The sequence below is a fragment of the Ptiloglossa arizonensis genome, chromosome 7 (genome assembly GCF_051014685.1).
Source record: "Ptiloglossa arizonensis isolate GNS036 chromosome 7, iyPtiAriz1_principal, whole genome shotgun sequence".
NCBI classification, from domain to species: Eukaryota; Metazoa; Arthropoda; class Insecta; order Hymenoptera; family Colletidae; genus Ptiloglossa; species Ptiloglossa arizonensis.
The window spans coordinates 9,165,823-9,189,136 of NC_135054.1; the positions used below are offsets into that span (position 1 = coordinate 9,165,823).

The 23,314-nt window shown below is 34.1% G+C and overlaps 1 protein-coding gene across 7 annotated transcripts in view; it reads left to right on the forward strand.

The window, feature by feature from the left end:
• Positions 1–23,100, forward strand: part of LOC143148848 (uncharacterized) — a 94,765-nt gene extending 71,665 nt beyond the window's left edge. For 4 of the 7 annotated variants that reach the window (XM_076315598.1, XM_076315599.1, XM_076315602.1 and 1 more), the window contains one exon: positions 22,631–23,099. In XM_076315598.1, coding sequence (XP_076171713.1) covers positions 22,631–22,745 — 115 coding nt within the window. In that variant the 3' untranslated portion in view covers positions 22,746–23,099. Of the gene's footprint in view, positions 1–6,387; positions 6,437–16,492; positions 16,608–22,630 lie in introns of those variants that run through there. The other 3 variants (XR_012992621.1, XR_012992620.1, XM_076315601.1) reach the window with 3 other exon arrangements.
• Positions 23,101–23,314: the final 214 nt, after the last annotated feature.

The following is a 23,314-nucleotide window of genomic DNA, read 5'->3' on the forward strand; positions in this document are numbered from 1 at the left end:
ATTACACTAACAAGAAAAGATAGCGAGTGGTCCAACTCCGATTTAGATGAAACATTGCAAGTTTGAAGTATAGCCAAAAATAGTAGAATACTAATAGTAGAATACAAATTAAAAATAAAATATATATGTGTAATTTTTAAACGAAGAAAAAACCCGTAAGAATGTATAAGGTGTAAACTCTGAAAGTTCGTATTCAAACATTTTCGTATAAATCACTGTTTCGTACACTTTTACTGTTCACATACGAAATAAATTAAGTTATCATAAAGTCTAAAGTACACTTAAATTTAATCTGATGCACGCACACAAAGTTTTTTAAATCAAATAAGCAATAATACGTATGTGTACATACATATTTGTATATTTCTTTATTGGAACCGGTCACGGTAAAGAAGTTGGCGCGAATACGTATCGCGAAATAAAAATAATGTTGAGGACTAATCATTTTTTAGTGTATGCGGTTTTATGATGCATACATACAAAGCGCGTGAGCGCGTTGATCAATGATGTAATTCCATTATTTACAATATTTTCATCTTTATTGTCTTCCATACAATTTTTGTATCAAAGAAAGTGGTGTTCAATTTACATCAAATATATTTATTGTTATTTGTACATAAAACTGATAATTACTAAATTAAATCAATTATTACACCAAACTTTGCACGAAATAACAAGAATTTCATACATTAAAAATGTATATTTGTGCGTTAAATATATTTGGAACCACACTAAAATAAACTAGATATTTTTAAAGTAATAACGGGCACGCAGTAGTTTAAAATTAATTTTTAAAATGGTGATACGTTTATATTCGATGGAGACTTTGGAAGTACAAAAGAGGAATTATTGAACAAACAATTTGAAGTGTCAATACCATAATGTACAGAAAAGGAACTAATAATTATATCGGTATTATTTTAGGAATAAATTAATATATTTTAACAGTTCATGTGTAATCACGTTGATCTTCGATAAGTTTCTCTACACTCTTTATGAAATCTCTACTTCACTTTTGTCTCGTCGTCGTAAGGTCTTGATGATTTGAATGGTGTTGATTCACTGCTAGGCATTCGTAGGTATTCTCAGCCATCTCACAATAACTTCTTGATCAGATTCGTTCGTCAGATAAATGATGAAGCTCGATAAGTGTCGTCATTTCGGGCTTGGTTTCTTGATTCACTTTCGGTAATGGCTTAGGCGCCAAACATATCTCAGCTGTCGGAATTCTTGATCTCGTTGTTAGTTTTCTTTCGAGAGTCTTGCGATTGCCCTTTCTAACGTTTCTAATCCGATAGTTCGAACTATTGATAAATTGAACATGGTGTCTATTTTAAAAGTCACGTCTAACGATGCAGATGAACCTGCTCTTGATCTATTCATTGTGTATATTGGTTTAATGCCTCCGCCCAAAGATATAGTAAGTTTTGAGTTTTGGCCAGCTTTGGATAGCTGCCAGCACTCATTCGAACAGTTTGCCCGCATTTACGAGAAAATAAATCGACTGGTACGCGAACAGAGAATCCTTCCTTTCGAAGAAGGACCATTCAAGCTACCTTCCAGGTGGAGGATAATCGCCTGACCTCTAGGCAGTGTCGAGCAGTCGCCAAAGACCATCTCCAAGGACGCCTTGAGCCAAGACTCAGACTCAGTCAAGCATACCCAGAGCCTAGGGTAGTGTTTTTCACTCCAAGCTTTCTGATGACAGCAACCAGCTCTCCCATAGTGACTCGCATCTCGACGGATCAGGTGTTTGGGTTCATCGGAGGACGTAGCTCACCCTTCCCCGCAATGGGGAAGAGGACATTGAACACATCCCTCAACAGCTGGGGATTCAAATGTGTATTAACGTCGGACCCGGTTACATGCGAATCTTAAATTCGTGATCTTACCCAATAATCAGTGTAACACTCAGAGAAGAGAACCACGCCCAACTCGAAATGCCGTATCGCAGATGTTCGTGATGACCTGGACCACTTCATCCTCCAAGTCGAGCCGGTAGCGAGTGATCTGCCGCAATTATCCTCACCAGGACACTGCGTACCCTACACACGTGTTAAGTATACCTCAGTGTGTGTGTTGTGCCGTGTTTTGATCGCCAGCTAGCAGCGCATCACACAGTGTAATAAAACGCCCAAAATGCAGTCAAAATACTTGGCTGCAGAATATACAGAATTCTTTGAAGTAATCTATATTATTCAAACGAGTTCTGGTGTCAATAACTAATAGTTGAACACACTATTCCGATATATGGAATGATAAATATTAGTAAGAAATAGTGACTTTAAAATTGCTTTTATTAGAAATTCAAGTGGTGTGAAGAATAATGGGTAATTTCCTGATATTGTATGCAATACTTATATTTCTAAACAATTTCTCTTTATCGAATATGATATTTTGATGATTAAATAATGAGGTGATACTTTTACTATTAATTTTATGGTCGAATATAAGTGTATATAGGATTGCAAATATACGATTTTATAAAGAAAAATCATTTTAATCTATTTCCATTTTCAATAAGAAAAATACCACACCTGCCCATGTTGATTTGTCATGGAACGTATTACCAAATGTGCCTATAATAATGTACAACAAGAAAATCTTGTCCGCGTTTGCCCCAAAAAATGAAATTCATATTTGAATTATAAAAATCTTCAATGTATGATTCTGCTCTTATGGTGACATGTATCACCATCTATACATAAGGTTTTAATACATGGACACTCGGTGGTAAGAAACTGTATCTTACCAATTGGATGTTCTTCCAAGGAAAATTTAAAAATACAGAAAAGCCGTAAAAATTAGAGATCAGAAATAAATAAATATGTCTTCCATAGACTACTAATAAATTCCGATCCTTATAGCACTCTTTTCACGGAAGAAATCTTCATGAAACTTTCCCGACTCTTTGGGGAGGAGGTTGGAGGGCATGTGATATTCCCCATCTCGGCAATCTGGGTGCAGAGCCTACCCACTAAAACCCCCATGGTAATTATTCTCGCATGACCAGAGAGGGACACTGGGAACCGACAGAAAAAGAAACTTCCAATGCCTCTCCTCGCAGTGTCAGAAACGCCTGACTGTGGGCAAGTGCTATAAAGCACTTATAGCCTCTAAAATCATCTAGAGGCTATAAAGATTCACAAGGCTCAAAATAATGATTATAGGGGATATCCTCAGCTGCGCCACAGGATGAGAAAAACGGAAGAGTGATAGCCACAGGCATAACCATACACTTACGCATCCACATAACTACACATCGCCACCCACGCGTTTACGTTACCTTCCCGTGGCTTTCTTCTTTAACATGACTCGTTCACAAAAGGAGGCCACGTTCCTCCACTTCCTCTCGCTAAACACTACACCCGGCAGCCAGGTGTACCTCCCAATTTCAATGGTGATGACGCATCGAACCATCCTCATCAGACTATCAAACGATCTTTCCCTAATGATCACCAACGGTTAGTACTAATATCTCGTCAGTCTAACACGTTGTGTAAATGCCATCGAGAAGGCCTTCGGTCTGCAGAACGATGTTGCAATTTAAGTTCTGCCTTCAATCAGATTTTAGTAGGATCGTAACACGGAACTAACCCGGATTTCACCTCTTTCCGTTCCATCCCGTTCTGGCAACAGATACTCTATCCACCTGATCATTAGAGACCTACAAGTTATCATCCTACAGAAGCATATTATAATCGATTGAGCATTTGAGATCTTTCCTTTGTTAGTGTACTAATCAATGGTAAAACTGAAAGGTTTTAATCTTTTTAAAGTATATTTTTATTTTTATAACGATTTGTGCATCTTGATTATAACATTATATACGGTAGTGCATTTCTCTTGTTCGAAAATGACGGATGATGGTGGGACTATTACCAATTAATCACTTGACAACACTGCTAGAATCCACACCACGTAATAGAAAGATGACTGTTCTCAATTGTCGGCAGTAGTGTTCTTCAACCATTGGGACAAGTTTTATGCCACCCACTGTACACACGGTTATAGAAATTGTTGTACAATTGTTGTAAAATTATTATTTTCCCACTTTCTTTGATATCAAGTACAAAGTATTGTCTCGTTAGAGGTAGTCATTTGTGTTTCGTTGTAAGCAGCCTCTCTATCCCCTCCACTGCTTTTGTAATTGTCGCATATGCTTTTTTTTTTTAATTTTAATTCATGAATTCTTTTAGCTGTACAGCTTCTTAATTTACTTTCCTCGCATTGAATGCGTCGAATTGTTTCTATACAGATTTCAACTTGTTGACAATGTCAATCTTCCTTTCTATCGTTAATAAGGTTCTTTTTCAACCTATGATAATTTAACGATAATTTAATTTCAGTAGTACAATTTATTTATTCCTGTATCCCTATACAATCAAAACTACTGAAACTCAAGCGACCCTTTATGGTTGGCCCTGGTAGTCTGTCGCACTTACCGCGACAAAAAACAAAAGAACTGTAAAATAGAGGACTGATTCGTTGTAAGTCGTGTCTGTCCCCCAAGTGACAGTATCACCAAAAACGATCTATAACGAGACAATACCGTAACATTATATTATTAGTCGTTAAAATCGTGTAAACATTCAATGTTTCACTAAGAAGAAAAAAGTATAACTTGCCGTGTATCATATTATAGGCCTTTGATATATTACAATTTTCGTAAATATTACTGGTTTGTATGTTTAAAATAGTGGCGATATTTTAGATAGATATAATTATCCCCCTTGAATATAGATACACTTATACGTTTTTGTATTCTTTTATATATCGTTTATTTTGTTTTGCATTAAATTAGAAGAAGTCGTGTAATTTAATAATGTATAATATGTTTGATATACAAAATTGTTTATAAATCTACCTTTATATTGTTTAATTTTATTTTCTCAATTGTCTCAAAGCATATAAAAGTTCACTCTATGAACACCTTTTACAAAAAACTTTCAAAGGCAATTATTGTTAAAACACCGAATCATGTATTTATCCGTATCCATATTGTATATAAAGTTATTAAAGAATGACCAAGGTTTCATGAATAAGATCACTACGTCAAAATAATGTCATGTTGCTGCCATCAAAATGAATTTTTTTTTCTTCTATCATATTGTAACAATATACGTCTAAAGATGATTTCTATAGGTAAACTAGAAATAAGTTAAATTAAATAATCAATTTATTCATTGGAATTATATTTTCGTTTAATCAAATTGTGAAAAGATTGTGTGACTAAAATTACAACTTTTCTGATTCTATACTATTGAAAAAATACAATGCTTACGTTAGTACTCTTTAAATGTTTTACACAATAATCTTTAAACAATTGTAATTTGGTTTACAATTTTTTGGGGATAAATATGTAGGGTGAATCACGAGAAACAGAATCTCGAAATATCTTTGTTATTTATCATTGTATGAAAAAACATTTCAAGACAAAGTTTTACTATTTAAAAAGTAATAGGGCAGTGATACAAAAAACAATTTTTGTAAGGTTATTGTTTTACACGATTTCAAAGTCATCAGTGACTTTTTTAAATGGAATTATATATTTTTTATTATAGAATGTTGTAGCCAATGTCAATACTAGTATGTATTCTTTGACATATTCTATGACCTTGAAGTGAATTTGAACTAAGAAATTTAGGTTTAATTAATTAAAGTATTAACACACGTATATTACGTGTCAAATATTTCATCAAATGGTTTTCTAAATTATTTCTTACCGTCATATATATTCGACACGTGTGCTATTATCAGTAGAAGATTATCTCTACATGTACATAAACATAATTATCAATAAAGTATGGATACGTACATCTGTTAGTCGAATATATACTATAGCATAAATTGACATCGACTTCAATACACTATAATAAAAAATACATAGTTCCATTAAAAAAGTTTACCAATAACCCTAAAATCGTATAAAAATATGATCTTGAACAAATTTAGTTCCTACAATTGTATGCATTTTTTCAAATAGTGAAGCTTTGTCTTCAGAATTTTTTTAATATAACAATAACTAACGTAAATATTTCACGATCCTGTTTCTCGTAACTCACCCTGTATACTTCAGTCCTCTTTTAGATCCACCATCTTATGGATTTACACGTATTTATTTTATATACTGAAGTCTCCTTTCGGCTAATTTAATAATTTATTGACACTAATACTTATTGTCCTCTGATCCAAGTCTACTGATTTGTTTCCAAGTAATCTCTACTGTTCGTAATGTAAAAAGGTGACAGTTTGTTGATCTTATATTTTTTTTTTGTGCAGTAAACGTTTGGGGCAATTTGCAAAAATTTTCTTTGGCATTTACAGATACTTCATGTGTGTTTTTTAAAGTGACAATTAAAAAGCAGCACTGATATTGTTTTACAGGATGCCTGGAATATGCAAGAGGTTTAAAGTATAAAGGTTCAAATGAATGCCTTTTGTAGATAAAAATAAAATGATAACGATTACATAAAAAATTAAGTTGAGCCTGCATAGAACTAAACGTAAGACGATAAAATTACATGTTGTCAGGCTTATAATTATTTGTACAATAAGTTACAGTATTTTCTGTTTATGCGATTTCTTGGTGAATGTAAACATTGGAAATTTACACAATACTTGCGTACAAATAATTAATAATTTATACTTTTCACTAAGGATAACATGACAATGTTTCAAATAATACAGAATTAAGTAATAGAGAATTAAGTACATATCGGTTTGTTGAATAAAACATACTGCTAGACTGTGCAATCTCTGTAAAATTCCCTTTATTTATAATTTACTACGGAACAACTACCTTAGAGAATTTACGAAATTTTTGAAGTTTCAGTACATAATAGTTTTACTGTATAATGTTGTAAAAGAATAAAAGTTGACCTATTTCTAATAAAAAATACTTTTGTTACTTTTACGTTCTAAACTATTTAACAGACGTTTTGATTTGCTTCAAGCTCTGATAAAATAGGTAACTGTTTTGTCGAACAAAAATTGGTTTTGTAGAAGAAGTATAGTTTTTGAGGAATTAGGATGCAAATTCACTGTGATAGCAGCTCGTCGCACCGAAAGAGTGAAAAACTAAAAAATTGATTACATGATTCACCGATGCAAAGACTTTAATCAAAATTGATCTCTAATAAAATATACATCACAAAATTCTACATACCTTTAGAGTCATATCAACGTCAGCGATCAGTGATTATTATAGCAACGATCTTTGAATTAACGTTTTCATCTTTGGACCTCAGTCGTTTTCTGCAGCAACTTTTCGGGCGCAGAAATATCTACTAGGTTGTTCAATATATAATAATAAATATGTTTTGTCGTTCGATAAAACTTCTTGAACAGTATTAAATTGTTCAATAAGTTTTGTCGAGTACTAGGTTGCTTAATAAGTTGTATTGTTCGATAAAACTTATTGAACAGTACTACATTGAACAGTACTGTTTAATAAATTTTATCGAACGACAAAACTTATTGAATAACCTATTATTTTGCAACGATATAAACTGATTCACTATTTTTGAAACCGAAATTTTCCATCGTAATCGGAAACGTGCAAATCGAGGAAATAAGTAACAGCAACTCTATATTTGACAGCAACTATATATCGTATTGGTTCACGTTTATGAAAGACATCAAGTCCTCACAACCATTGGTGACCTTCATCTTCTTCCTCGTACACATCTTATTTGCTCCACTTGTCGCCTATAAACAACTATAACTTCGAGAACTCGATCTGTTTCTCCTTGTTCTAGTCTAGCAACAGATAAGCCAAATCCTGGCACAAAGTTGATAATTGTTGCTTTTATTTAAAGTTAAATGATATTTTATGTGTCACGTACAGTAACATTTAAATTCGGTTGTCCAATCATTTTCCACAGTTTAAACCATGTATTGAATGAAACGCGCACCCCACTTGAATGACATTTTTATGAAGCAATACAATTTATTTAAGGAAATCAGACAATTTCAAATTGTTACTCGACTTTATTCACAATAAGTTTGTGTTTTGTCATACGTGTACAATCAACAGTAAATTTAACAAATATTTCGGAAACAACTCCACTTCGTTTACCAGATTACACTTCCTTCCTAGACAGTAATCAGAAGCTTTTAAAACTTTGGAATAATAATTTTAAAACGTTTTCGCAAATTTGTAAAAGTTTTAATTTGTTTATTAGTGTTAAGAAATTTTTGTTTACTAATTTTCAAGTTCAGGTATCTTTTTATTCCCTAAACATTCATTTATTGATAAAGTTGTTTTTGTTTTTAATTTAGTTTCAGTTTGTAGGAATAAGAAATAAAATAATTGATATTGTACTTCAAATGTTTTTCTTTCAATTCTTCTTTCAACTTGCAGTACATACCAAAGAGATTTCACTCAATGACTGGAGCGAAATTTCAGTGTTAAATTTCAATTCTTAAAAACTATTTCCTGTGGCTAACAACCTTAATGTTGCGACAAGGTTCTTTTTCAGACTGTTTGCATCACTCATCCCTATTGTAATTTTCAATTCTTGAACTAATTTTAGCCAATAAATATTGAAAGGAACGATCATCTATGCATAAATAATTTTTACAAGCATTTAGTTCATTCTCTTCAAGTTCCTTCAATAATGCACTATTAGAAAACTTTTTCTTCTCCGCTAACCATTTTTTATCCGCTTGCTTTTCTCTTAATTTATAACATACTACCCATGATTGATAATACTAAATACCGGAGATAGAAGATCAAACATCTTGAAACACGTCTCTTACCTTTGACAGCAATTTGCAAACTGAAACTGGCTACGTGAAAAACAAAAGTGATAGCTTACGACATCGTGTCAGCGTCTATAGACTCACTGTCAGTTCACTTAAATCCATCGCTCCGTTTGAAACATTTGTAACGTTCGATTCTTTCGAGTTACTCGTTTCAATTCGAGCTGGTCAAATCGAAAATCCTAGTTTCAACTCGGTTCAAATTTCAAGCTACTTGAACATTTAAGCATCGAACAGCTTTACCACACCGACGTGTCGTCAACGTAAAATGTCATATCGACTGCTAGGACTGTGTCGTATCCGAGGTTTCGCATAAATGGTCCGTGGACAGTCCTCTTTGGAACACCATAGTACTCCTCTCTTGGTTCCAACCTGTAACGGTTCGATTACTCTATCCAGATGGATAGATCTAGCTGCAGATGTCTCCAAAATAGTTCTCATTGTATAAGAACACATCATACCCTCTCGAGGAAGAGCGTTAAATGCATTGACGATATTAAATGATATCGACTGATATCGTTAATGCCACTCCATTCTAAAAGGCAGTCGATTCAACTAGAGACCAGACGCAACAAATTGCGTCAACAATCGACTATCCCTCTTGGAACTTGAATTGAGTCTCAGTATGGTCGTCAATCCACGTCAGATGGATCCTAGTGAAAACATATGGGTCAATGTGCAAAAAGAAAGCTTGCAGGCCTATTTTCGTTTTGGAAGAGGACTACCCTGGTTAACTTTCACGGACACACAGCCACCCCCAAAGTTCTCTCAGATCCAGATCCAAACTCGCCTGAGTACACCATCCGTATCTGGGACGGTATTCTTTGCTCTGAGTCGCTTTATGGTCACCAGTTCCTCCTCTGTAGCAATACAAGAATAATATTTTTAACACAGCCATGAAATCAAGCCATTTATATAGCTTGTGAAAATTGAAACGTTAAGGAAATACTGTTGAGCACCAAGTATGGTTCAAGGATTGTCAAGAACAGTGAAACACAAACCACCATGGGAGTAAGATGGAAGTAGACGATGTTCTCGAAATGTTCGAAAAATTTGAAAATGAACAAGTTGTCAAGTATGTTTATTACATCGGAGATGATGGTACGAAAACATTCAAGACTGTTAGATGAAAAATCTTTTAACGGTGATTTCGTTGTTAGAAAAGATGAAATGTATTCTGCATGCAAGAGAACACATGTCTTAGAAGACGTACGAAGCTTGAAAAAGGCAAACAAGTGAGTTGAAGGAGAGAAAGAAAAGAATATGTAAAGTAATGAAAATAAAGCGAAAAACAGAAGTGAAAAAGCATTAAGTGATTTAATGAAGGGTCTCTGAAATTTATACGATTTACGAGGCACACGAATTGTCCGACTTTGGTTTTAATATACATTTGTAGAATGATAGTAATATATAAAATACCTTTTGATGTAAAATATTAGGTGTAGATACTCAATAATTTGACATTGATCTGACTCAATATTAAAGATTATATTAATACATATTCAGATACTCAATGGTTTTACATGTCTTGATGCAGAAGAAAATACAAATTTCATGCTTTAAGATTATAGTGGTGAAGTAGTATAAATCTTAAAACAGAAAACGCAGGATTACCAAATCGAGTCTTATTAGACACAATATATTGTTTTGAATTCTTCAATGTTTCTTGCTCACTGATACAAGAATGTATTACATGACAACGGACGATAACTATTGTACATATAATTAGAAGCATTAAAATGATAAATATACGCTATTGCCAATGTATTAGTTATTATAAAAGATATTAGTTAGTTATGTACATAATTTTTTTTCTTTACAAAAAGAAGAAAGATTTTGGTATAATCTGTCTACACGTTATTATTATACTTTTTTTTGGTTGAATAACATTCCTTACATCGTTTTTGCATTACTGTTGAATTTCTTGTATCTATTCGATATTTGCAATATTTATATGACGACAGATCTTGTGTATTAAGGTATATAACTTTAATTATTTATATTTTAAAAATGATTGAGTATCTATACCTAATATTTTACATGCATCAAAAGGCATCATTCTACTATCATTCTGTAAAAACATATTAAAATCAAAGTCGTACAATTTGTGTCCTTCCCTTATTAGTTGTACGTTCCAACAACCAAGTTCGGTCGAAGAAATAAAGAAAGTGTCTATATACTACCATAAGATCACAGCGGACAAAGAAACAAGATTCTTGATGTAAATAATGGAAGAATGAAGTCTTACTGAGCTTTCAACGATTAACCAAGTGATTCTTAAACGTACACACATATGGAGAATTGACACCGGACGACCCGATGGGAAGATGCCTAAATTCTAACACTCAAAGTACATATTTTGCGCAAAAAAATATTAGAAATTGCAATTTATTTTACAGATTGCACTTTTAATGAGAGATTTGATCCTCTGTTACAACTGAAGTCTTTCACAGTGTTAAAATTGGTCCAAAAGTTATGAGACTTGTGAAGATGTAGAACAATGGTTGCTTACCGCCAACCGTCACAGTTTCAATGCCTTATAAGAGACCAGGACAACTCGATGAAATATACAAGGAAGCTGAGTGTATCCTGTATGGAGCTGTGATCACCGATTAATCGTAAGTATGCATCTATTAAAAAAATTTAGTACTGAAAACTTCAAACATGTTTGCCCCAAACTGTCATTATTTCACCGGACTCAAAGTCTAACATCATGAACCTGCAGATTGCTTTGAAATTTTTACAGATTATTTTACAAATCAATGACCTATTATACAAATGAAATGATAAGTACCAACACTTTCAACGGAAATCGTTTTTTTTTAATTTTTAACAAAAAGTATTTATTTTAATTCAAAGAATAGCGACACACGTCCTAATTAAGAATCTTTTTGAATTTCTTCTTACAGATTACTCTACGAACTCCAATCGTTTACACCAGATAGACATCTCTTTTCAAACACGTCAATCTTACGTGTGAAAATGCAATACAAATAATTCTTTAAAATTCTTTGAAAAGTATTTTGATATAGTTTAAAAGTATCTTAATAAATTACAAATATATTTTATACCATTAAACATTGTATTCGTTGAATAATATGATTTTTTCCCGGTTAGATAAATCGTGTAAAATGATGCTAACCAGTAGAAACTATATCTCATCCAAAAATCCAAAAGTCATAATTTTATCTACATTTTAGTGCAAGTATCATATAGATATCCCTAATTATGAATATTTCTTTACAATACTTAACGAACAGAAATTATCCTAAATTATAAATGCAAAAATAAACTGAATATAATAATCTGTGTGAACTTAACAATATATGTAATTTTACTTTTGATCTACTTTTCGAATATTCTCTATATGCACCCTGTTCTTTCACAACCGTACTTCCTTTCTGCAATGATTATACATCCCTACATATATTATGCACACATATATAATACCATCATATTCCTGCTAATCCACATATACCACTGCTTGCATTGCCAACCATAAAACTCTGATAGATTTTATTGAGAGCGCCAAGTGTTGAGTGAGTGAGTAAATGAATAAATGTGTATGAGAAGAATGATTTTAGTATGTATAGTGATTTGAAATTGGCAACATATGTTGACGATATATGTATAGTGAATTTGATTATGTCAGGTTAGTAACAGTAAAAATTTGTAATAGAAAGTACGAACCTGGAATGAGAAGTCATAAGTGCAATTATTCGTTTAATAATATTTCTATCAAATATATTATAAAAGGGAAGAAATGTAAATTATTAGTTTCGTTTGCCAAATCCCTTTCAAAGCATATACAATCCATAACGCGAGAAATCAGGAATATTTACAACCTTTTGTACCAATAAGAAATTCATACTTACCTCAGAACCCATATGGTCGATAATATACAAGCTATAATCAAGCTATAATCAAATTTTTTATAACCGTATTTTATTCTACTTCACCGAGAGGAAGAAATTTACAAAAGCAACCCGAAAGGAAATTGGTCACAACTCATAAAACGATGTTAAAATTTTATCGTCGATCAGATGAATGTCTCTTACATGTTATCAGTGTTTCTATAGTCGTAATATGGTAGTCGAATATAAACAGCTAGAGATTACAACACTAAACAAAGTTGCAACCTTTAGATACGCAAATAAACAACAGCTAACTGCGAATAACGACAGTAATTTCTGATTTGTTGTCTAGTGAGCTTCAACGAGTAGTTGTAAATTTCTGATGAGATGAATAGAAAAATACGAAGTAGTAGAAATTCTTTTATCGTTACGATGCACGTAAAATGCTTTGCGCGATTGACACAGCACTTGATAATCACACCTTACCTCGAAATACACTAGCTTGTTCGATAAGTTCTGTCGTTTGTTCCATTGTAAAGACACTTCAACTTTGAACAACTGTAAATACACGAACGAGTGAAAAACCTGAGTCTAAAATGTAGATTGAGTTCTCGACCCTTTTCTCGACATGAAATACAAGTTGAGTGGGAGACTGCACGATGAATTAAGTGTTCGCCATTGGAACTAGTTCTGTTACTAACCATGATTCTTCGTGCTCGTGAAACACCGAGTAGAGATTCACAAGCTCCGTTTCTAAGGATTTCGTTCGAGACACAGGCAAACGTGTATTCGCCAATAGAGATGAGATTGGATGCCAACTTTGCACGCTGACACTTTTTACCTGACAATATAACCAATCACCAGCTCGAAAATCTTCGAAAACTACATTTATGGCAAATGTGGTCATTATCACTGTTACCGATGTTCAGTTTCGGGGGGACATCTGCAATTTTTTGTAATCTCATAGGACATTGCGCAAAATGATGTTTCTAGAATAAGAATAATGTTAGGAGAGATTTAATAGAGTCAGGTCAAGGTCCTACTGAAACTTACTCTGATGATAATTTTTTCATGGGGTCAATAACGGATAAAAGCAATACGTCGTCACAAAAGTCGTGGAACGTTAACATTTTATTTAATAAAAAAAATGGTAAAATGTACACTTATATTTTTGATACAGATGCAAAATTTAATGTCGATCACCTTTCAGCAATGCTTATCATCGACTCACAAATTACAAGTATAGAGTATTTCCTCGAAAAGAACTGTAACATACTATGCAACGTAAAATGCATGCAATTTGCGTACAGTTGCTTCGTGCTTCTTTTTTGCCGAATGTGACAGTGAAATGAAATCATAGTGAATGAGAGAGTCTGAAAGCGAACGAATAATGGTACGAGACAAATATCGATGCTTTGTCATTCGATTTTTCGAATGTCTAATACTTCGTCTTTTGTCCACATCACCAGCGTGGTTTGCGTTTACTATACAAAGCGTAAGATGCTTATTCGAAAAAGGATCTGCACATTTCTATATCCACTCGTGGATAATTTGCATAGTACTCGACGATTAGTAGCCACGATACCGAGAAATGAAATTTTTACGTTTCTTATTTTATTTTTATCACTGATATTTGTTACGTATCGTCTGGACATTTTTGAACGAAAGAAAGATCAAACACAATATCTTTCATACAATTATTTCAAATGCGCATGATTTATTTGTTTATATTATACTTCTTTCTCCACTTTTTCAGAAAGAAAGAACAGTAACATCGAACATTATATTATGTCGCCAGCGTTACTTAATTTGCATTTATAAATAAGCAATATAATGCAATATAATGCTTATATTACATTGCACACGATACAAGACTTACAGCATTCTTATTTAAAAAATTTCGCAAAAATGTATCATCAGTCAAAGTTTATTTTCAATTCACATTTTGTAAAAAACCGAAATTTGGTTCGTTAGTCAGGAATATTTAAGAAAAATAATATTCTTCTAAATATTGAATGTCTGTAATTCTCTGTAATAGAATATTAAAGACCTGCTTTAATTCATTGCTTTGTTCTTCTGGATCTTCGTCTACTTACGCTTCTTCCCTTGCTGTACGAAAAGCATGATTTTCTTATTTATAGTGCTGTTTTCCATTTGTTTTGCTACTGAGTACAAACTAATATTAAATTCCATGGAATACAAGTATATTTCTAACGATGCTGTAACTACGGAAAGTTCCTAAACAGAGTACCATTCTAAAGTATAAAAAGTATAAACAGAGCTATCCCAATAATACCTATCGCAAACCTTTGCAAGCTACTAAGTTTTGCTACTGAGTACAAACTAATATTAAATTCCATGGAATACAAATATATTTCTGACGATGCTGTAACCACGAAAAGTTCCTAAACAGAGTACCATTCTAAAGTATGAAAAGTATAAACAGAGCTATCGCAATAGTACCTATCGCAAACCTTTGCAAGCTGAGATTGTAAATCTCTACTCGATGTTTCATGAAAGCAGAGAACCACCAGGACTATCAGAACCAGTGATACTTATTTCACTCTATAGTCTTTCACTCAAAGAACGTTTACATCACGTTGAGAAAAAGGTTGAAAACTCGATCTACCTTTCAGCCGCTACCTTCTCCGAGGAATACGACTATAATGATGTGTGTTCAGAAACGCAGTTGCTAACTCTTTGTCCATTGCACAAATGTGCTTCTATTCGTTACATTAGCGACGTTAACGAACAAGATCAACGAACGTAAGAAATTTTGCAAACTGTATAAACGTACCGTGAGTACACTAACGTACACTGATCGTTCGAAGAATGGTCTCTGATAATTCTAGATGGTTCTAGATCGGGTGAACACACCGTTCTGGACGTTAAATCGTAATACAAGAAAAGAACGGCGAGTTGTTTTTAACAATCGAGCACGGAGTACCGTGTTTCTAGATCAAGTCGAATGAATAAGTCGCAAGAACAGAAATAGTGTCAAAGACACAGAGTTTTCGTGAATCGGAAGCAAAATCGGGAATCGAAGCGCTCCGTACGAATATTCACACCTTGTTTACTCGGTAAATTTAACCAAGAAACTAGAAAAACCAAAAATCGTGCCGAAGATATTGTTCGAACGAAAGAAAATTCCGACAAAGTCACGTCTGCGATAGATCACGTATCGCAATATCCAAGAGATCATAAGAAATTATTCTCAATTTAATGCTATTTTTAAACACAAGGTTCAATATAAATATTCCGTAGATGTAACTTTCCCGAAACAAAGTCAATGTAATATAAGAAATACAAACGTACTTTGGAATTTCCCAGTCGTGTAGCGGGATGGATTTTTCTAATTATAATAATTGGGTAGGAATTAGAATTCTATTAGAGATCAAATTAGAATTCCTAGAAAGTAGATGAATGTCGCTATTGCTCCATGTACGAATGTTTCAAGATATTGTTCTATTTAAGCGCAAGAAAATGTAAATTTCGCGTTAAAGTCGGCAGTTGTTCAAATTTTAAGTCAATTGAGTGTGTAGTTTTCTTTTTTTTTTTAAATTATCCACCAGGTCGAATTGCCGTTCGTGAAAAATGAGGATGGAAATTCGAGGATCGGAACACTTCAGTGCCGAGTATCCTTTCATTTTTTAGCGAATTGTACCATTATTGCTTTAAAATAGAAAGGAAGGGGGAATATTTCCAGCTAGCAATCACACGCATTTGGTATCGATCCAAAAAATTCAGAATTGTGTAAAACATGTCGCTACTTTGATCTAACTTTCGGTCGAAAAGTTTCAAACAATATGTTACAAATGTTGCGATGAGAATAAATTAGAAAATGTAAAAATTTAATTTTTCAATCATTGTAGATGATTTAACCTAACACGCGTTCTTCCCGTTGGCTACTGATCGCTGGCTGGCCACACAAACGACCTACGACGCGAAGTCCCAAGTGGATATCAAAATATGCAGATCTTTTTTCGAGTAAGTACCTCACGTCCTGTATCGTAAGCGTACGCCGGTTCTGCACGCAATGAACAGAGTATCAAGCATCCGAGCAACGTAACGAGATAAAACATCAATGTTTCATCAGTTTCGCATCATTCTGTTCGCTTTCAATTGTCTCTGACCCGCTCTTGTTCCATTACGCTCTCATCTTTGCAAGGCAGTTCCACTCGAACAGTCGACTGTGACAGACGTGTGTTGGATCGTTCCTAAAGTAAACGATACAAGTGTCTGTGAGTTGTGTGACTAGTGAGTGCAGTGACAGCTGTTCTACGACGATAATATCAACACGGATCGAGCCGTTAAACCTGTTACAATGTTTCCCAATGGCGATAAATATTCTGTTGAGAAAAGGCTTCGAACGTGCTAAATCACCAACGAAGAGTACAAGAACAAGATAAGCAGTAGTGAGTAGAGAAGGTCAACGAATAATGAAGAAAATATTAATCGAACAACAGACAATGATAAAAACAACATACGAAAGTAAGTTACAGCAATTAAAAAACGAAAAGTAATCCCAACGACAAGCACAAACGAAACGCAGCATTGGCTGCAGTGATACGAACATAACTGAAGAAACCACTCCTCGTATCGCCAAACCACCTCCAATTTACGTAGATGCTAAAATAATGGATCCACTCACTGAACTACTAAATAACGTTGCAACAACAATACACTATCGAACAAATTAAACTCGATCGAGTCGAATCCAAACAAATACTCCTGATAACTTTCTTAAAATAATCCAATCACAAATGACAAAAAATGCAACCTGTCTTTGAAGACAGAAAAAAGCTATAAAGCTGTTATTAAAGGATTGCATTCGAAAACTAATATTCAAAACATCGTGGCGGAACCTAGAAAACTGGGACACAAAGTAAGAGGTACAAACAATATGATTAAATACGACACAAAACAACCATTACCCTTATTTTAAATAGAACTCGAACTTAAAAGCAATAACAAGGACATTCTCAGTGTGAACAGAATTGTAGACACCGTAATAAACATTGAACCGCCTCGACACAAGAAATATATACCACAATGTGTACGGTGTCAACGGTATGACCGTACAAAAAATTATTGCAATGAAACCCCAGCATACGTTAAATGTGCACAAAACCATCTATCAATTGACTGTTCACATACAGGTCATCTAGACACTGAAATGCCATAATTGCAAAGGTAACCATCCAGCAAGTAACAAAGTCTATGAAATTAGGAAACAGCTGAAGAAAAAAACAATCTTTTCGCCATTACGAAACAGTGCATACTCGGCAACATATACAGTTCAATAAGTCAGAAACTAACTTAGAAATAAACACACATAACTTCGTAGATTCACGGAATTATGCCCAAACCACTACCAATCGATCAAAATCAACCTATCACTAACCTTGAATATACAGAAAGTAAGGAATTTCTGAAACAGTCCATTAAAAATTCAATGATGCTAACAAAAATGATAATCGAACAAAACACACTACTCGGACAATAGACACAACAATTAACGATTATACTACAACTGCACACAAACGCATTAACAAAGAAATAAAAATGGCTAATCGAAAAATAACATTCTGGAACTCCAACGAACTTTAACAGGCAGCCCTTGAAACAAAAACATTCTTGCAGAAAAACAAGAATATTGATATACTCCTTGTCTCAGAAAGACACTTCATTGCAAAAAGTAACATCAAAATACCATATTACTCTGTATGTGACACTAAACACCCATCAGGAAGAGGACACGGAGGCAGTGCAATAATAATAAAAAATGAGATCAACAACATCATTGTACAATTACAGTACAAACCGATAGAAATGCATCCCAAGTTTCAGCCATATATGCACCACCAAGACACAAAATGGGCTTAGAGAAGTGATAAAAGAACTTAAAAGTCTTACAAGAAGTCACAATAGCAAACAAATTTGCAAAATATTTAGAATCATTCTCTGCACACGAAAACGGAAACTTTTCTCTCTGGAAAGCCGCAAATAAAATAAAAAGAACGACCAGAGCGACTCCTGCAATCAGAAAAACTGACCAAACATGGGCAAAAAGTGATCAAGAGCAAGCATAAGAATTTGCCAATTATTTATACAATAGATTCTCTCCACAGAGGATCAACGATGGTATCATCTCAGACAACCAGGCAAATGCAACCGAATGAAATTTTTCACATTGTCAGAAACGTTAAAGAGTAGCGAATCACCAGGTATTAATCTTGTCGATGGAAAACTTTTTAAACGATTACCATTAAAGGCAATACGACCAATTGCAACAATTTATAATGCTGGGCTAAGAATTTAGTATTTTCCATCCATGTGGAAATTAGCACAAATTATTATGTTATTTAAGCCTCGTAAAGATCTGCATCAAACGGCATCGTATAAACCAATATCTCTGCTCTCAAAACTATCAGAAATTCTTGAAAACATGATTTACAGTCGCTTTAAACCTGTAATGGAAAGTAAGAAATTAATATCGGATCATCAGTTTGGATTTAAAAACAAATACTCCACCGTAGAACCATTACACAGACTTGTCGATAAAATAATCACGTTTGACAAAGTTTGGCACAAGGCACTACTGCAAACAATCAAAACTCACTTTCCGAAACAAGTACAGAAACTTCTCGCTTCGTATTTAGAAAATAGAATCTTAGTTGCAAAAATCAAAGATACCTACTCCGATGTAAAAATAATTAAAGCAGGTGTTCCTCGAGGAAGTGTCTTAGGACCTATATTATATACACTTTACACAGATATTCCACAGACTTAAGCAAAATACTGACATTCACTGATGACATTGCACCACTCTCCACACATTCAAACTCGCAATAAACATACCGTAGAATCGCAACGAAAAAATAGAAAAATGGCTCGCGAATAAAAAAATAAAAGCTAATCCCAGTAAATGTAACCGCGTCACGTTCACACTTTGCAAACAGAATTCACTGAATATTACGCTAAACAACGTTGTCGTACCTTGAACAAAATATTTAAGTTTACACCTAGACAAAAGACTCATGTGGAAACAACACATTAAAACTGTAATAGAAAATATAAAAATGAAAAGGAGGTAGATGTATTGTCTGAGGAGTAAGAAATCCAAGCTTTCCAAAGTCTTGAGAATCAATCTCGCAAACCTTTGAACAATAGTACTAACTGTTGTTTAATAAATTATAAGCATTGAACTGGCAACCGAATAAAAATAAATTTCTTTACGCTTATACCAAAGGCGGAGGACTACCTGAAGAAAATTATTTCAATTTGAAAAAAAAAAAACTTGCTTAACAATCTCTCTCTTGCAATTCTTTTATTGAAATACATTTTTCAATAGCCAAGGAAAATTTAAACACAACTGGAAGACATTTAGAATATACCCCTATTTGTTCTCTTTACGGTTCAATTTTCGGAAAATATGACATAAAATCAATCGTCTAAAAATTAATTGAAGTTAGAGTCATAGGATCGTGATACGAAGAACGAAAAAAGATCAAATAAAACCACTTACCAGCAGTCTCTCTACTGTTGTTTAACGCTATGTATCCAACAAAGGTATTTCAATTAAGAACGAACCGTTCCGCGAATTCGGATGTATCTCTCTTCGATCCTTATCGACTTGCTACACGACCTATGGTTTCGCAATTGCTTGAAACCAACGCAACAAAGAAATAGCGTACCTTTCGGACAAAGGTCGAACAGAGTAACAATGTGTGTAAATTACTGATCGTAGATTGTTGCGTTCTTTATTCATGGTCGGATTTTTCGGCAGGTGGTCAGGTAAAGGAGTAGGATGCTTTCAAGAAGTGAACGATGATAAGGTAGTCTCACATTAAAACTATGTTGCTAGCGAAGCTTATAGGCTTATTGAGTCAAGGCAGCTTTGTAGCTTTTGCAATATACAGTGAACTTTTTAATAACTGCCAAAAATGACCAGATTACCGAATATTACGTCCCGATACGTCCGAACAAGGGACGATACTTGACATTTTATCGAATAACGTAAATTATAAATGAATTTTATTAATTTCACTATCAATTCAACGAAGGAGAGATCCCAAGATCATCGACCTCGGCTACACGGCGGAAATGCTTTACTGCTGCATACGTAGCAAACGACTCTTGATCATGTGTACTGTATCTGTTTTGTGCATGCGACAAGGCTTTCGTGTAGAAGGCTAGAGGTAACCACGAATCTCCTTCTCGCTGTTGCAGTGTGGCGCTTATTGCGCGAATCTGAAGCATCCACCGTAATCGCGAGTCACGAATTCTTTGTCGGGCGTGCTAGTTAGTACAGCACCCGCTAATGCTTTCTTTCAAATTAGTGATTGCGGTTATCCGCTTCGATTGTCCATTGAACGGAAGTGTTATCTTTCAGCTTACGGCCGTTCGGAAGCTGATTCGAAATGGTTTGTAATACGACGACGCGAGGTATAAATCTACGATAAAAAAAAAATACACCGTACCAAGGAATCTGGGGAGCTGCTTAATCGTTCCTGGTTTGACGAGATCGACTGTCGTTTTTCTTTTTCTTTTTTACCTTTTCAGCTAGCGGTTTCGTACCCGACACGTCGACCGTGTAACCGAGAAACGTTAACCTTCTCTCGCGGCACAAAAACGCATTTGTTCGCATTTATGACCGTACAGTACCGCTCCAGGTGAGAAAAACGCTGTCTCAGATGTTCTTTATTTTATGCTTCATCGATCGAGGCCATTAAAATGTCGTTTAATTGTACGTAACGAAAATGAGAGCCTCGCGATTGAAAACGTTGGAACGTCTAAGCCCCATTTCTCAGTTCGAACGGTATGACCGTGTACCCGTATAGATCGAACAGCATTGTTATTACAGACATTTAGAATATCAGCTGGATATTACGAAATTTGGTGACACGCACGGATTAAATCGATTGCAGAAAATAGTGTCTTCTCGAACAGCATCCGCGAAATAATCCTCTACACGAGGTATCGGGCAACGTTAAGAGTCCTATGGTCTCCGTAAAAACGCCATTTGTCGTTCTTCCTCGGGACCATACGTAGGGCCATTTGTATACCACTTGAACAGTGACGGTGATTTCGAATTTCGAATGGAAATACTATGATTATTGAAATTTTCAAATTGATTTGAATTCTTCGTAATAATATTTTTCTTCGAACACAGTTGAATTCACGTCACGTTGATTTAGTAGAACGTTTTGTTTACACGCTGTTGGATAAGTCTTAAAAATGGGCTACCCTCAATCGTTGAACCAATACGTGGGCGTGCAAAACCCAACGTTCGATGGGTTGTTGCTCACGTATTGCAACAATAATATTGTACTTTAGATTTGCATCGACGTTCACCTGTGAACTTTCTTACCTAATTGCTTTGTCGAAGATTTATTGTCCGATCAAGAGGACAACGAAATACAACGATTTATTTTACAATTAGTACAAACTAAATAACACATAAGTTGTAGTATAAGTTATCTTTGTCGCGCTCTATGGTTGGTAATTAATATTTTTTCACAACTCGTTCAATTGTAATATAAATGTAGGCTTCTGCCTATGAAGTAGCATTTGAATGTTCGCATTTCGTGCAATTGTTTCGAAGTTTGATCGTTTAAAGCGAAGATTTAACAATTTCTTAGTCTGTGCACTCTCTGCTTCGTCTGCCTTTTTAACAACTTGCCCATCGTTCCGCCGGTAAATAATTGTAGATTTACGATTCCTGAAAATCTAACGAAGAATGTCCTATCGATATTTTAGGTACCGGAGTTACCCAAAACTTGGTTAATTTTTAACATCTTCCTCTTTAGTCAGAATATACTTGAACCTCTTTTTGTAAAAATGTCCTATAATTCATACTGTTCTAGAATGTTGTCCTTTACGGAATATTTCAGACAATTAGCTAATCAATACTCGAAACGTGAAGCAATGTAATTACTTGCATGTAAATTTATGTTTAAGTTAAGAGAACTTTAACATTGAATAAATATTTTGAGATCTAATTACAGGTGGAGTAGGAGACACGGACACGGAGTATCAGGGGGTATGCAAGGTGACGTAATTGATTATCGCACTGGTTACATAAAATCGCATCTTCGCTCACCTTCAGGAAGAGTTCGGTGACTAAACATTCTACCATTTGAATCTCAGATTGAAGATCCTTTTCACAGAAATAATGCGTGAAAGTTCGAGGCGGTTGTATACCAACATATACGTTATCAGGAAAACATCAGAAGAATGGAACGAGAAGATACGAAACATGTGAAACTGGATTTAATCATAACTATAAAAAAGTCTCTCATACTTCTTCGTATAGTTCTTCCTTTTTAGATTTGTACATAATTTGTTTTAATAAGAGAATTGTATAATTTCTTTAAAACTTACCAAACAGTAGATTAGTTTCTAATTAAATCTAAGATAAACACACATTCACATTTAAATTAACTAACATTAGAAAATTGTCTTTTTATTTTCACTTTTTAATTATCATTTAAAAAAATCAATAAATACCTTCCATGTTTTAATTAAATTTAATTAAATAATGATTTATTTGTATAGAATTATGCAAATTATAATGGATTGTCCAATAAATATTTTAAAATAATTCTTTCAATGAATCCGAACCAAAGATCGTATCCGACCAGCAAAATAATTAAAAGTATCTTACACAACAAAATTAAAATTTCATTGTT